This window comes from Pseudopipra pipra, chromosome 12 (assembly GCF_036250125.1).
Source record: "Pseudopipra pipra isolate bDixPip1 chromosome 12, bDixPip1.hap1, whole genome shotgun sequence".
Taxonomy (NCBI): Eukaryota; Metazoa; Chordata; class Aves; order Passeriformes; family Pipridae; genus Pseudopipra; species Pseudopipra pipra.
Window position 1 is genome coordinate 20379614 of NC_087560.1, and position 14197 is coordinate 20393810.

Here is a 14197-nt window from a genome sequence, read left to right on the forward strand (position 1 = left end):
GTCCTCAAGGAGCTTTTCTGTCGCTTCTCGTTCTGTTCTGCTCCTCCTGGGCCTCAGCTCTGGAAGTTGGGAGAGAAAAAAAGGTAAAAAATTTGGGATTAAAAAGGTAAAAGGTAAAAAAAATTGGGATAAAAAAGGTAAAAGACTTTATTCCAGGCCTCTGTACATTCCTGGCCGTGTTCTAAAAACCAGTTTTAAGTTCCTGGTGTAAAATCCAGCTCAGCCTTTGGGCTGGACTTGAATAAACCCAGGATTTGTGGGTTCTCTTGGTCTCCCCAGTGCTGCTCCAGTGATCCCTGAACAGCAGAAAATCAAGGAGCAGGAGGTTCCAAACACATTTTCCAGGGCTAATTCCAGAGTCTAACCATCAGCTCTGCTGGGACAGACGTATTTGCAGGATGAGGTGCCAGGCAGGGCTTGGTTTGAAGGCTCAGGAGAAGGAGGCACAGGAACAGGGATCTCCTGGATCTCCTCTGTTCCCATTCCTGCAGCTTGGACACCCTCCCCTGGTGGGAATATTGAACATCCTGATCCTTAGAAAGCGATATTCCCAAAATGGGATCACACCCAGGTTCCCAGAGATGCCCATTCCATGGCCTCCACCCTCCCTGTGCTCTTCAGGATTTATGGAAAATGTGGAAAACGTTCCATTGTTCCCTCGCATTTCCCGACATTGAGGTTCAGGCTCTACTGATTTATTGGTAATATATAGAAATATATTATTTAAATGTGGTATTTTCGGTGGTTTTTCCTCAGTGAAAATCCCTGTGGGAGCAATTTCATCCCAGGTTCAAGATTCCCTGGCAAAATCCCTCGTCCAGGACATTCTCTTTAGAAACAATCACTTGGTGAAGCTGCAGAATTCCAGTGAAAATACGAATTCTGTGATGGAGGAACTGCCTTTGGTTGTTCCTCCCTGGGAAATAAGTGCCAGGGATTTCTAAGCAGGAAAAATGAGGCATTTTTAGCCAGTTCTTCAAATTTAATTGGGATTTTATTTCTTTCTCTGCTCTGTTACTCCCTTAAACTCTGCTCTTTGCACAGGGAAGGCAAAAGGTGATGAAAGTATCCCTTGGGAATAGGGTTGGAATGGGATGTGCCAATAATAAACTGGGAACATCAGTGGGGCAAAACTGGGGGGGGGGTTGGGGCTTCCCAGAGATTGGAGCTTCCAGGGGAGCAGAGAATGAGGGAATTGCTGATGGATCTCCTGGTGGACGCTGTGGTTTGCAGGGAATGTGTGTCCAGCACTTCCTGGGAGGTAAATCGTGATTAATGCGGGAATTAACTGTGGGAATTACATGGAATTACTGGGAATTGCTGTCAGGAGGGTGTTGGAGGTGATGTTCCCATTGGAAAGGCTCCACCAGGAGCACATGGGGTGATGTTCCCATTGGAAAGGCTCCACCAGGAGTGTGTGGGGTGAGGTTCCTGTGGAAAGGCTCCACCAGGAGCACCTGGGGTGCTTTTCCCATTGGAGAGACTCCACCAGGAGCACAAGGGGTGATGTTCCTGTTGGAAAGGCTCCACCAGGAGTGTGTGGGGTGATGTTCCTGCTGGAGATGTTCTACCAGGAGTACAAGGGGTGAAGTTCCTGTTGGAGATGCTCCACCAGGAGCACGAGGGTGCTTTTCCTGCTGGAGATGCTCCACTAGGAGCATGAGGGGTGATATTCCTGCTGGAGATGTTCCACCAGGAGCACGAGGGGTGCTTTTCCCATTGGAGATGCTCCACCAGGAGCACGAGGGGTAATGTTCCTGTTGGAAATGCTCCCCCAGGAGCACGAGGGGTGATGTTCCTGTTGGAAATGCTCCCCCAGGAGCACGAGGGGTGATGTTCCTGTGGAAAGGCTCCACCAGGAGCACGTGGGGTGATGTTCCTGTTGGAGATGCTCCCCCAGGAGCACGAGGGGTGATGTTCCTGTTGGAGATGCTCCCCCAGGAGCACGTGGGGTGATGTTCCTGTGGAAAGGCTCCCCCAGGAGCACGTGGGGTGATGATCCTGTTGGAAAGGCTCCCCCAGGAGCACGTGGGGTGATGATCCTGTTGGAAATGCTCCACCAGGAGCACGAGGGGTAATGTTCCTGTTGGAAATGCTCCCCCAGGAGCACGAGGGGTGATGTTCCTGTGGAAATGCTCCCCCAGGAGCACGAGGGGTGATGTTCCTGTTGGAAATGCTCCATCAGGAGCACATGGGGTGATGTTCCTGTTGGAAAGGCTCCACCAGGAGCACAAGGGGTGATGTTCCTGTTGGAGATGCTCCCCCAGGAGCACGAGGGGTGATGTTCCTGTAGGAAAGGCTCCCCCAGGAGCACGAGGGGTGATGTTCCTGTGGAAAGGCTCCATCAGGAGCACGAGGGGTGATGTTCCTGTTGGAGATGCTCCCCCCGGAGCTGCCCTGTGCCCCCCTCACGCTGTGCCCGCTGTGTTGCAGGTATGGTGTGAATATGCGTTGCTTGGCAGCTCGGGTCAACTACAAGACTCTGATCGTCATCTGTGCCCTGTTCACGCTGGTGATGGTGCTGCTGTGGAACCGCTGCTCCTCGGACACCTCCGGCCCCTTCCCGCGGATCCCGCCGGGGCTGGAGCGCCGCGGGATGGCCGAGGACGAGCCCAGGCAGCACAGTGAGGAGACCTCCCCCCAGGAGCAGCAGAAAGCCCCCCCCGTGGCCGGGGCAGGCAGGGCCCCCGCGCCCAAGTACGAGGAGATTGACTGTGTGATCAACGAGGAGCACACCGTGAAGGGCAGGAGGGAGGGCAACGAGGTGTTCCTGCCCTTCAGCTGGGTAGAGAAATACTTTGAGGTTTATGGGAAAATTGCTCAGTACGATGGTTATGACAGGTTTGAATTCTCTCATAGCTACTCCAAAGTATACACACAGCGGGCTCCCTACCACCCCGACGGGGTCTTCATGTCCTTCGAGGGCTACAACGTCGAGGTCCGGGACAGGGTCAAGTGCATCAGCGGGGTTGAAGGTGGGTGGAGTGTTTTCTTCTCCTTTGGGGTGGAAACGCTGCTTGGGATTTGCTCTGCGAGGCCACCCGGGGTTTGGGTCGGTGGGAGAACAGCCTGGGGTGATTTGGGGCAAAGTGTGAGGGGGGAATGTGAGGGTGGAGAAGGGAAAACTGTGAGGGAAACGTTGGTGTCCAGTGAAAAGGTTGGAGAGGATCAGAGAATCAGTCCTAGACTTGGGTGGAAGGGGCTTTAAAGCTCATCTCATTCCACCCCCTGCCATGGGCAGGGACACCTTCCCCTATCCCAGGTCACTCCAAGCCCCATCCAGCCTGGCCTTGGACACTTCCAGGGATCCAGGGGCAGCCACAGCTTCTCTGGGCAACCTCATGCCAAGTCTTCCCAGCTCCATAGGGAAGTGTCAGCCCATCCCTGGAAGTGTCCAAGGCCAGGTTGGATGAACCTGGAGCAACCTGGGCCAGGGGAAGGTGTCCCTGCCCGTGGCAGGGGGTGGCACTGGATGGGCTTTAAGGCCCCTTCCAGCCCAACCCATTCAGTGATTCCGTGATGATTCCCAGTTTTCCCAGTTGCAGTGAGCTCCAGAGGTGCTGGGACACTGCTCTGGCAGTGCTGCTGCCAGGGTTTGGCATCACTGTTGACACTTGAGCCTCTCAGGGAGCCACAATTATTTTATGATACAAAGCGTTAAAATATTACGTTTTTTAAAAAATAAAAAATAAAACTACAGAGTAAAAAATTATTTTAGAATTTAAATTTGGAATTAAATTTTAAAATCATTTTAGAAGGCCAGCAAGCCTGACCTTGGTTTCTGAGGAGGCTCCTGCTTCCCTGTGGACACGGATAAATCCATGGGCTGAGCGCTGCTGGCACCTCTGGAACAGCCCAGCTGCTCTCAGGCACCTTAATTTTGGGGATTAAATCTGTGGGAGGAGGTTTTGGAGAACAGCCCAAGGGTCAAGCAGCTCTCCAGCCCCTGGATTATCCCTGGATAACAGGGAGATGCAGTCAAACCTTCCCAATTTGAGCCATCACTAATTAACCCTCGGGGTCCTCCCACGGCTCGGTGGAGATTTGATGGCAGAAAATTCTTCTTGGCTTCCCATTAAAAAATTAATGACTTTGTGAAGCACTTACAGAGTGTGCCACCGTGACCCCTCATAAATTAATGACCAACTTTCACTTAAGGAATAAAGCCCATTAATTCTCCTGCCTCTGGTGCTGCTCCTGGGGTGTGGATTCCAGCTCTTCCCGGCACACGGACACGGCAGGAGCTGCTGGGCCTGGGAGTTACTTGGCTGGGAAGGTTCACATGAGGAGATATGTAGGATATGGAATTCTGGGGAGGGAGTTTGAGGTTATTCTCACATTTTTATTGTTGTTTTTTAACTCTCGTCCTTGTTACACCTGGGAAGGAAGGGATGGAGAGGTGGGTTGGGAACAGCAGCCTCGGGAACACCGGGGGCCTGTGGAGCTGCTCCCTGCTCAGCCCTTGAGGCTCCAGGGAGTTTAACACTGGATAATGGGCTTGGTTGTCCAGGAATGTTGGGGGTTTGCAGCCTATGATGTAAATGTGGTGCCAGAGCCTGGGTGGGGAAGGAAACAGAGCTCTGGGAATGCAGCAAAGAGGGTGGGAAAGGATTCCAGAATCCCAGAATGGTTTGGGTTGCAAGGAACCTTAAAGCCCATCCAGTGCCACCCCCTGCCATGGGCAGGGACACCTCCCACCAGCCCAGTTGGCTCCAAGCCCCGTCCAACCTGGCCTTGGACACTTCCAGGGATCCAGGGGCAGCCACAGCTTCTCTGGGCAGCCTGTGCCAGGGCCTGCCCACCCTCCCAGCCAGGAATTCCTTCCCAATATCCCATCTCTCCCTGCCCTCTGGCACTGGGAAGCCATTCCCTGTGTCCTGGCCCTCCCTCCCTTGTCCCCAGTCCCTCTCCAGCTCTCCTGGAGCCCCTTTAGGCCCTGGAAAGGGTCTCTCAGGTCTCCCTGGATCCTCGTCTTCTCCAGGTGAACAATCCCAATTCTCTTACCAGCTTTGTCGGGAAGGGATTTTAATATTAAACCGGGTTCTCAGGCACCTTTAGGCTTTTACTTTGCACCATCCCAGCCCTGGAAGTTCTCACAGTCCTGTGAGATTATTCCTTTAACTTTCATCCTCATTCCAGAGGCTGTGGCTGCCCCATCCCTGAAAGTGTCCCAGGCCAGGCTGGATGGGGCTTGGGGCAGCCTGGGATAGGGGAAGGTGTCCCTACCCGTGGCAGGGGGTGGGATGGGATGGGTTTTAATTCCCTTCCAACTCAAACCATTCCCTCGTGTTCTGTGTTCCCTCCTCTCTCTCCCAAGGGGTTGTTCCATCCTGTGTCCTGCAGAATTTCACCCTGTCAGGTTGGATGAATATCAAGTGAAGCTTTTATAGCAAATTTCCTTCTTTTTTTCCATCTTTCACTCCCAGTGAATGTCCCTTTAACTGGAAATGCTCAGCATTAATGAGCCTCCAGGGGCTCCCATAAGATGGAATATTCAAACCTTCCTGGGATGGTTTATCCCGTCAGTGATAATCATTAGCACCAACAAATGTATGAAAACAATGAAAATACATCTTTTTATATTTAATTTAAGTCATCTTTTCACTGTTCCACCCTGAAGAACAAATTGGTTCCTGAGCCTGACGTTGCCAAGGGGGAAATGGTGCAAGTGCCAACTTGATTTTCCCCTTTCAGTGCCAAACGTCCTTGGTTTGCTGCAGGAAGGACCTGGTGATCTGTTCCCACTTTGGATTTGTATTTAGAGGTCGGGAATTTGTTCCACAGAAAATTCAGGACTTTAGGATTTAACCATACTTTAAATATCCTGTGTTTGCTTCGGGGGGAACATGTGCAAATGAGGCTCCCCCACGCAGCTTGTTCCCACTTCCTGGGTTTTCCACCCAAATCCTGGGAGCTGGGAAGGGCAGGTAGAGCTCTGCAGGGATTTCTGCAGGTGCATCCCAAGGATCCTGATGGAGGGTGGCAGTTTTATGTGACACTGAGCTCCTCCCCTGTGAAAACCCATAAAACCCCATTAAAAACCCATAAATCAGGATGCAAATGATGAACTCTGTGATTTTCCTGCCTGATTCCTCTGAGGTGCCTCCAGGGGGTTCTTTTAGATCTAAAATCACCCAAAGCCTAAACTAAGGGAGAGACCTTTGTGAGACCACAGGCTTTTGGGACAATCCCAGGGAAGGCTGGGATGAAGACAAGGGACAGCTTTGCGGGGTGGAATTAGGGCAAATCCTTCTTGGAGAGCCTGCTGGCTCCTGCAGGCACCACTCCAGGCAGGAAGGCTCCCAGGAGAGCTGGGTAATGGGAGGGATTTGTGGCTGAGGGTAAATCGCTCTCTGAGCAGCAAATAACTCTTAGAAAAATCGCCCAATAACAGATGCACTTAATTTGCAAAGATTTACTGACGTTAAAGGGATTGCGGGGATGGAAAAGCGTTTGGGGATTAACTGCTCTCGGGAGCAGGGGGGAAAAATCTGTTCAGGCTTGGAAAATGTGTTTTGAGATAAGTGGGAGGCTCCAGTGACAATGGAAGGAGGATGGAGCCAGGCTGGGAGAGCTGGGGGGGCTCACCTGGAGAAGAGAAGGATCCAGAGAGACCTGAGAGACCCTTTCAGGGCCTAAAGGGGCTCCAGGAGAGCTGGAGAGGGACTGGGGACAAGGGAGGGAGGGACAGGACCCAGGGAATGGCTTCCCAGTGCCAGAAGGCAGGGTGAGATGGGATATTGGGAAGGAATTCCTGGCTGTGAGGGTGGGGAGGCCCTGGCACAGGTTGCCCAGAGAAGCTGTGGCTGCCCCTGGATTCCTGGAAGTGTCCAAGGCCAGGTTGGAGCAACCTGGGCTGGTGGAAGGTGTCCCTGCCCATGTCAGGGGATGGAATGGGATGGGCTTTAAGGTCCCTTCCAACCCAAAGCATTCCATGAGTCTGTGAATGTAGGGAAGCCCGTGATAAGGATTCCTCTGCCACTCCAAAGTGCTGAGTTTGAACTAGTTATGGATCTTGGTGGCAAAGGGAACAGTTCAGTCCCTGAGCAGGACTGGGATGGTGACCCCTCCACGCCCCATGTGTGCAGGGGAGGCAGTGCTGGCCCTGCAGGAGGACTCAGCAGAGCTCCAGCACTGGGGGTTTTGGCAAGGTGCTGACCACTGCTCCCTCTCCTTCCTCCCCCAGGAGTTCCCCTCTCCACCCAGTGGGGGCCCCAGGGCTACTTCTACCCCATCCAGATCGCCCAGTACGGGCTGAGCCACTACAGCAAGAACCTGACGGAGAAGCCGCCGCACGTGGAGGTTTATGAGACAGCCGAGGACAGGGGCAGGGCCGGGGACTGGGCCGTGCCCAAGGGCTGCTCCCTGACCACGGTGTGGGACAAAGCCAAGCTCACCGGGGTCAAACAGTTCTCTGCTCCAGGTGGGTTGTCCTGAAGGTGTCACAGGTAACAGCACATGTTCATTTGAACATGCTGTGCCAGAGGAGCCTTAACTTCTTGGGATTCATGTGTTTGTTTTCATTTACCCTTCATTCCCATCCTTCATTCCCCATCCTTGATTCTCTATCCTTCATTCCCCATCCTTTTGATTCCCCATCCTTTTGATTCCCCATCCTTTTCATTGCCTGTCCTTCATCCCCTATCCTTGATTCCCCATCCTTGATTCCCCATCCTTGATTCCCCATCCTTGATTCCCCATCCTTGATTCCCCATCCTTGATTCCCCATCCTTGATTCCCCATCCTTCATCCCCTATCCTTCATCCCCTATCCTTCATCCCCTATCCTTCATCCCCTATCCTTCATCCCCCATCCTTCTTTTCCTGTCCTTCATTCCTTATCCTTCTTTCCCCATCCTTCATCCCTATCCTTTTCATTCCCCATCCTTTTCATTCCCCATCCTTTTCATTCCCCATCCTTTTCATTCCCCATCCTTCATCCCCCATCCTCCATTCCCCATCCCCCTCACCTGAGAGCTCACCCCCCTTCCCTCAACCCCTCAGGGCCTCTGGAGATCACCTCATCCAACCCCTGATTCCTGTCCCTCTGGAGTTTTCCCTGTTTTCTCCTCTCCACTGGCTTCCAGCACTGTTCTACTCCAACCCAAAGGCTGGATGTGCTCATGGAGGGGGACGAGGAGTCACATTTCCCGAGCCTTCCAGCTCCTGTCCCAAAATAGCAGCTGCAGGAGGAGGTGGGAGCGTGTGGGGTGTGCCAGGGGATGGGACAGGTGGCACAGCAGGGCTGTTTCCAGCCCGGAGCACGGGCAGGACCGGGAGCTCTCTCTCCCTTCACTGGGATACAACTGTGCCTGTAAAATTTAGGGTCTTAATTCTGCCTAAACCCAGGTAGAATTACAGAATATATTGAGTGGGAAGGCACCTCAAGAACTAAGTCCCTGAGGACACCCCAAAATCCCTCCCTGTACCCAAGAACATTGTCCAAACCCTCCCTGGGGCTGTGCCCACCACCCTGGGGAGCCTGTGCAGCGCCCAGACACCCTCGGGGGGAAGAACCTGCTCCCAGTATCCATCCCAGACCTCCCTGACACACCCTAAAGTTGCCTTAGAGAAAGAACAAGAGTGTTTTGGGGTCTCCCAGTTGTTCCCTTCACCGCGTTTCGCTGCCACCTCCCTGATTCCCCCTGTTCTGTTTGGTATTTAGGAGGGAAACCCATTATTTAATCCAAGAGTTCCCCTTGTGCCAGGCCAGGCTCATTAATAAGGCCCTAATGTATTTTCCCTCAATCAATACCCACTGGAATTAATGAGTCCATTACTTCCAAGGACAATGAAGTAATTTTCCGTTGGCACCTCGGCCCTGGGGCTCCCGGGAAAAGGTTGTCCAACACTTTTGTGTCTTTGTAGTGGATAAATACAGGGAGAGGGGAGGATAAAAGGTCTGGGCTGTGTTCTCTCCTCATCCTTTATTGATGGCTGAGTAATCCATGGATATGGATATGCATCCACTCCTCTGAGCAGGCCCTAAGTAATGGATTTATGGATGCTTAAGGCACAGCAGCCACGAGCAGCCTTTAGTTCCTTGCTTCTCCAAACTCTTTTTCCTCCCTCTTTTCTAATTCTCTTTGTTATAATTTATTTACAAGGAACCATAAAACTCACTTGACAGGCACTGTGAGAGGGGGGAGGTTAATTAGGTTTTTTTCCACAGGAGCAAAACGTGGTGGCCCAAAGCGCTCGGTTCCTTCTCTCAGAGCAGATGCTGAGCTTAAAACTCCCAGTTTTTCCTTGAAAAGCTTGGAAAACATGACATTCAGTCAAAAAAATTGGGACTGGACAACAGAGCCTGTACAGGAGGTGTTTTAAAATTCCAGGGATTAGTTTGGGAGGCAGGAAAAGCTGCCCATGACGTACTGGTTGCACGGAGAAACGTGTCCGGGGTATTTCCCACATCCCAGAGCAGAAATAAGGAAACAATGGCCTTTTCCAGGAGAGTTTTATCCCATGGAAAGCCCTTAATTTGATGTGACACTCTTTAAGTGCTCATCATCCCTCTGTGCATTCAAACCTCCAGGATTTGCTCTCAGCCTTCCAAATTAATTATCCTTTTGATCTCCCGCTGTAGGTTTTGTGGGAGAAGTTGATATTTTCAAATCCAGAGAACACTGGATTTTATTCTGTGGCAGTGCCTGGGAGCTTTATTTAATTTATAGCTTAAAATTAAGCTGAGTTTTGCCAATGCAGAGGTTAAGAAATATTTTAACACACTCATCTTTATTCCTTGGTTTTTCCCCCCATTAAACTAATCGGGTTTTGGCTCTGTCAGGTTGGGAAAGAAAAAAATCCCAGAAACAGTCCCAGGAGGATCCTAAATACCTGCTTTTGGCATTCCTGTTTTTTTTTTTCCCTTTGCTGAAAGCAGAGCTTTATTCAGGAATGTGAGGCTGCAGCAGCGCCGGGTTTTGGTGTCGCTGTGCCAAGGGAGGTTTTAATTTGGGAACAAAAGGGTGGTTGTTGGTTTATTATTGAGTTACAGCAGAGGAAAATCAGGGGGCATCTCAGTTCTTGCTGTGCCCCATCCTGGAGGAAAGGTGCTGCTCTAGGGGAAGGTGTCCCTGCCCGTGGCAGGGTGGGATGAGACGGGCTTTAGGGTCCCTTCCAGCCCACCCCATTCCAGGAGGGGCCCTGTGCCCTGCCAGGCTGGTGACCTGTCCCCAACCCCGGGTGCTGCTGGGTCATGGCTCCCCTCCATCCACGAGGTACCAGAAACATCCCATAAAACGCTGGATGGAGCCCCTGGCACTGCCGCAGCCCTTTAATGGGAGGCACAAACAGGTTCTCCCCTTCGCTCCCAGATTTACTTTTATGCTTAATTAAATAATGTGCAACAGCCCAGAAACGACTGAATTATTGATGGGCTGCCCTGAAAGCTTTGGGCTCCTGCCTGGGGAGGGGGGATCCCTGGGGGTGGAAGCCGTGGGGCGCTGAGCTGTCGGGTTTGTTCGCAGACACCAGCGAGGGGGTGTCCCTGCAGCTGGGGAACACCCGGGACTTCATCATCTCCTTCGACCTCAAGTTCGTGACCAACGGCAGCATTTCGGTGGTGCTGGAGACGACGGAGAAGAACCAGCTGTTCACGGTGCACTACGTGTCCAACACGCAGCTCATCGCCTTCCGCGACAGGGACATCTACTACGGCATCGGGGCGCGCACCAGCTGGAGCACCCTGACCAGGGACCTGCTCACCGACCTGCGCAAGGGCGTGGGGCTCTCCAACACCAAGGCCGTGAAGCAGACCAAGATCATGCCCAAGCGGGTGGTCCGGCTGGTGGCCAAGGGCAGGGGCTTCCTGGACAACGTCACCATCTCGGCCACGGCGCACATGGCCGCCTTCTTCGCCGCCAGCGACTGGCTGGTGAGGAACCAGGACGAGCGGGGCGGGTGGCCCATCATGGTGACCAGGAAGCTGGGGGAGGGCTTCAAATCCCTGGAGCCGGGGTGGTACTCAGCCATGGCCCAGGGCCAGGCCATGTCCACGCTGGTGCGGGCCTACCTGCTGACGCGGGACGCGGCCTTCCTGGGCGCGGCCCTCAGGGCCACCGCGCCCTACAAGCTGCCGGCGGAGCAGCGCGGGGTCAAGGCCGTGTTCATGAACCGGCACGACTGGTACGAGGAGTACCCCACGTCCCCCAGCTCCTTCGTGCTCAACGGCTTCATGTACTCCCTCATCGGGCTCTACGACCTGAAGGAGACGGCGGGCGAGAAGCTGGGCCGGGAGGCGCGGCTGCTCTACGAGCGCGGCATGGAGTCCCTCAAGGCCATGCTGCCGCTCTACGACACCGGCTCGGGCACCATCTACGACCTGCGCCACTTCATGCTGGGCACGGCGCCCAACCTGGCCCGCTGGGACTACCACACCACCCACATCAACCAGCTGCAGCTCCTCAGCACCATCGACGACTCGCCCATCTTCAAGGAGTTCGTCAAGAGGTGGAAGAGTTACCTGCGGGGCGGGCGGGCCAAGCACAACTGAGCTGCCACCAAAGCCGGGTGACGGCCCCGCTTCTCTACGGCCCGTTCAAAGAAGTGATCCTTAGAACTGCTCTCCTGAAATCACTGCATTCCAGGGTGGGAACCTTTGGGGCCGAGGGGTGGGGCCGGGGAGCGTCACCCGTCCCCTGCGCTCCGCGAAGCGAAGCCCCCCCGTGCTCCTGAGTCTGAGGCTGGGTTTTGTTGGGTTTTAGTTTTCCTTTTTGCAGGAAAATGTTTGCAGAAGCCATAGAGGTCTCGAAAGTCCCGCAGGCCTCGCCTGAAGAGTTAATCCGTGGCCTCTTAAACTGAGTCTTACGTGTCTCTGTGGGAACAGCTCCTGTGGTGTGACGCCGTCGATGTGACTTCACTCGTAGCCTGGGTAGTGCACAGTGTATCTTTTAAAGGCGGGGGTGTTTTTTAATAGGAATTCTTTTCTCGGGGTGACAAATACACCTTTTTAAGTTTTTCCCCAGTCCTCTGGCTGGAGATCCTTTAGCTGGAGGGTTTCTCCCCAGACGTGTGGGCGGAGGACGCGCGGCCGGCGCCACGTAAGCACAACTCGGTGGGGCTCGCGGGGCCCCCGGAGCCTGAGCCTCATCACCCCCAGGTTCACCATCACCCCTCACTGGTGTCACCTCGGAGCTTGGATCCCTCCTCTGGAGCCTGATGTCCTGTCCTGGGTTTTGTGATTCCCTCTGAGAGGTTTCTCTGAGCTTTGGCCGCTTCTTTTTGGGGACACTCGTGGTGAGTTGCTGAGCGGGACGTGGAGCTCGTCCCGAGTCGCTCAGGAAATTCAGTCGGGGTTCATTAAGGGTTTCCTGAGGTGATTTTAATTTTTAACCTGCTCGATCCATCAAGCATTTTAGAAATTGAAGTTACCTCAGAGGGCTCTGCAGCTCTGCCTGGGCTTTAATTCCTGAGAGGTTGTGGCTGCCCCATCCCCTTGGAAGTGTCCAAGGCCGGGTTGGACAGGACTTGGAGCAACCTGGGCTAGTGGAAGGTGTCACTGGGTTGGAACTGGATGAGCTTTAAGGTCTTTCCATCCCAAACCATTCCAGGATTCCATGATTCACTGTCTTACAGTGTAAGGGGTCATTACACCTCCAGCAGTGGCTTCTTGGGTGGGATTTGCCTTCGTGGCTCTGCCAAGTGACCAGTGGTCCCTGTGCACATCCCAACCCACACATCCCAACCCACACACTGGGATGGAGAAGAAACCAGGTGGATTCTTCCCATTTCCCAGTCCTTTACACCCACATTACTCTGAGGTGTCTGGGGTGATCCAGAGGAGTCAAACCAGCCTATGGCTGAGGTTTGCTCTGAGCCCAAACTCCCAGAGAGGACACGGATTGACTGTGGGGCTCCCACTGCTCCCATTCCATGCTGTCCATGGAGGTGGGGCTTCAGGTGTTCGCCCAAACCCCAGGGAGGCCGGGCACAAGGACAACATCCATCTGCACTTGAGCATTGCTTTGATTTTTTTGATGCTTTTTGGGATTTCTGGCAGAGATTTGAAGCAACTTTTGAATTACTTGATGTTCCAGCCCACGCTCCCACCACACGGATCCGTGTGGGACGTGGGGGTGGAGGAGGAATTTCAATACCAAAGGTAGCAGAGGTGATTTTTGTTACTTATCTGTGCGCACACAAAACCACCCTAAAAATGTGCTTCCCCCCCCAAAAACTGGTCCTTCCTGCGACATCTCCCTCCTGCTTCTTCCCTCCACCCTGTCCCCGTTTGGGAGTTGGGGAATCTGGAGACACCCTTTGGGTGCTGCTCGAGAGATGGTTTTGGTGCCTTATGGAGGCCACAATTTCCAATTTTTTGTTGTTTTTTTTTTTCCCTAATTACATCCAATTCCAGGATTGGAGCGTGGCTGATCCGGCTCGGAAGCGCGAGCTGGCCGTGCCAACACCGTCGGTCTTGTCCCACCACCTGATCCTTAACATCCCATTGCATTTTCTTGGCCTTAGCACAAGTGGAACACCCAGCAGAGGTGGTAGAACCGTGGAGAATCCGTGTGGAGTTTCTCCTGGCATTCCCTCAGTTGAGTTGTGCGGTGGCAGAGGATCGTCGGACACGGCGCCAACGCCAGCGGCGCCCAAACCTCCACCAGATCCATTTTGACTTTTTTGGGGTTTTTTTGTTGATTTTCACTCTCCAAACCGACACACAGATCTTTGGCACTGAGCCCTCAGACTCCAGACTCCGATCCGAGCTCTCGGAGCCCCGGATCCAGCGAATCCTCCCGCGGGATTTGCCGGCCCCGGGCGCCATCGGAGGCGTCGCGCTCGCGGATCCCCCCGACCAGTGACACAAGCACAACCCTCCCAGCGGGCAGGTGCCATTCCCTGGAAGCTGCCATTCCCTGGAAGCTGCTCTTCCCACCCCCCTCCTCGTGGGGCTTTGGTTTGCCGGGTTCTCGCTGCGCCGCCGTGGCCGGGCGGGCTCTCCCCGTGTGGTAAATATGCAATAACTTGTTTACAGGATGCTCTGGGCAGGGTGGTCCTTTGTAAAGCTGTACAGCCTTTGCAGTTCAAGCACAATGTGCACAGTTAGTTTTCTATTCAGCCAAACCTGAGTTTTTTGCAGCAGGAAGAGGTTCCTCTATGTTTCTATACGATGTGAAAATGGGTCAGCGTTTGTGCTTCGTGTAAAAGCTGCTTTATAAGACTGTAAAATAAATTTTTTTATCTTAAGGCAA

At 53.4% G+C, this 14197-nt stretch overlaps 1 protein-coding gene across 4 annotated transcripts in view; it reads left to right on the top strand.

Moving 5' to 3' along the window:
• GLCE (glucuronic acid epimerase) overlaps positions 1 to 14197 on the top strand; it is a 44360-nt gene extending 30163 nt beyond the window's left edge. For all 4 annotated transcript variants that reach the window (XM_064669310.1, XM_064669314.1, XM_064669311.1 and 1 more), the window contains 3 exons: positions 2434 to 2975; positions 7187 to 7423; positions 10469 to 14197. In XM_064669310.1, the coding sequence (XP_064525380.1) occupies positions 2434 to 2975; positions 7187 to 7423; positions 10469 to 11493 (1804 nt within the window). In that variant the 3' untranslated portion in view covers positions 11494 to 14197. The remainder of the gene's footprint in view (positions 1 to 2433; positions 2976 to 7186; positions 7424 to 10468) is intronic.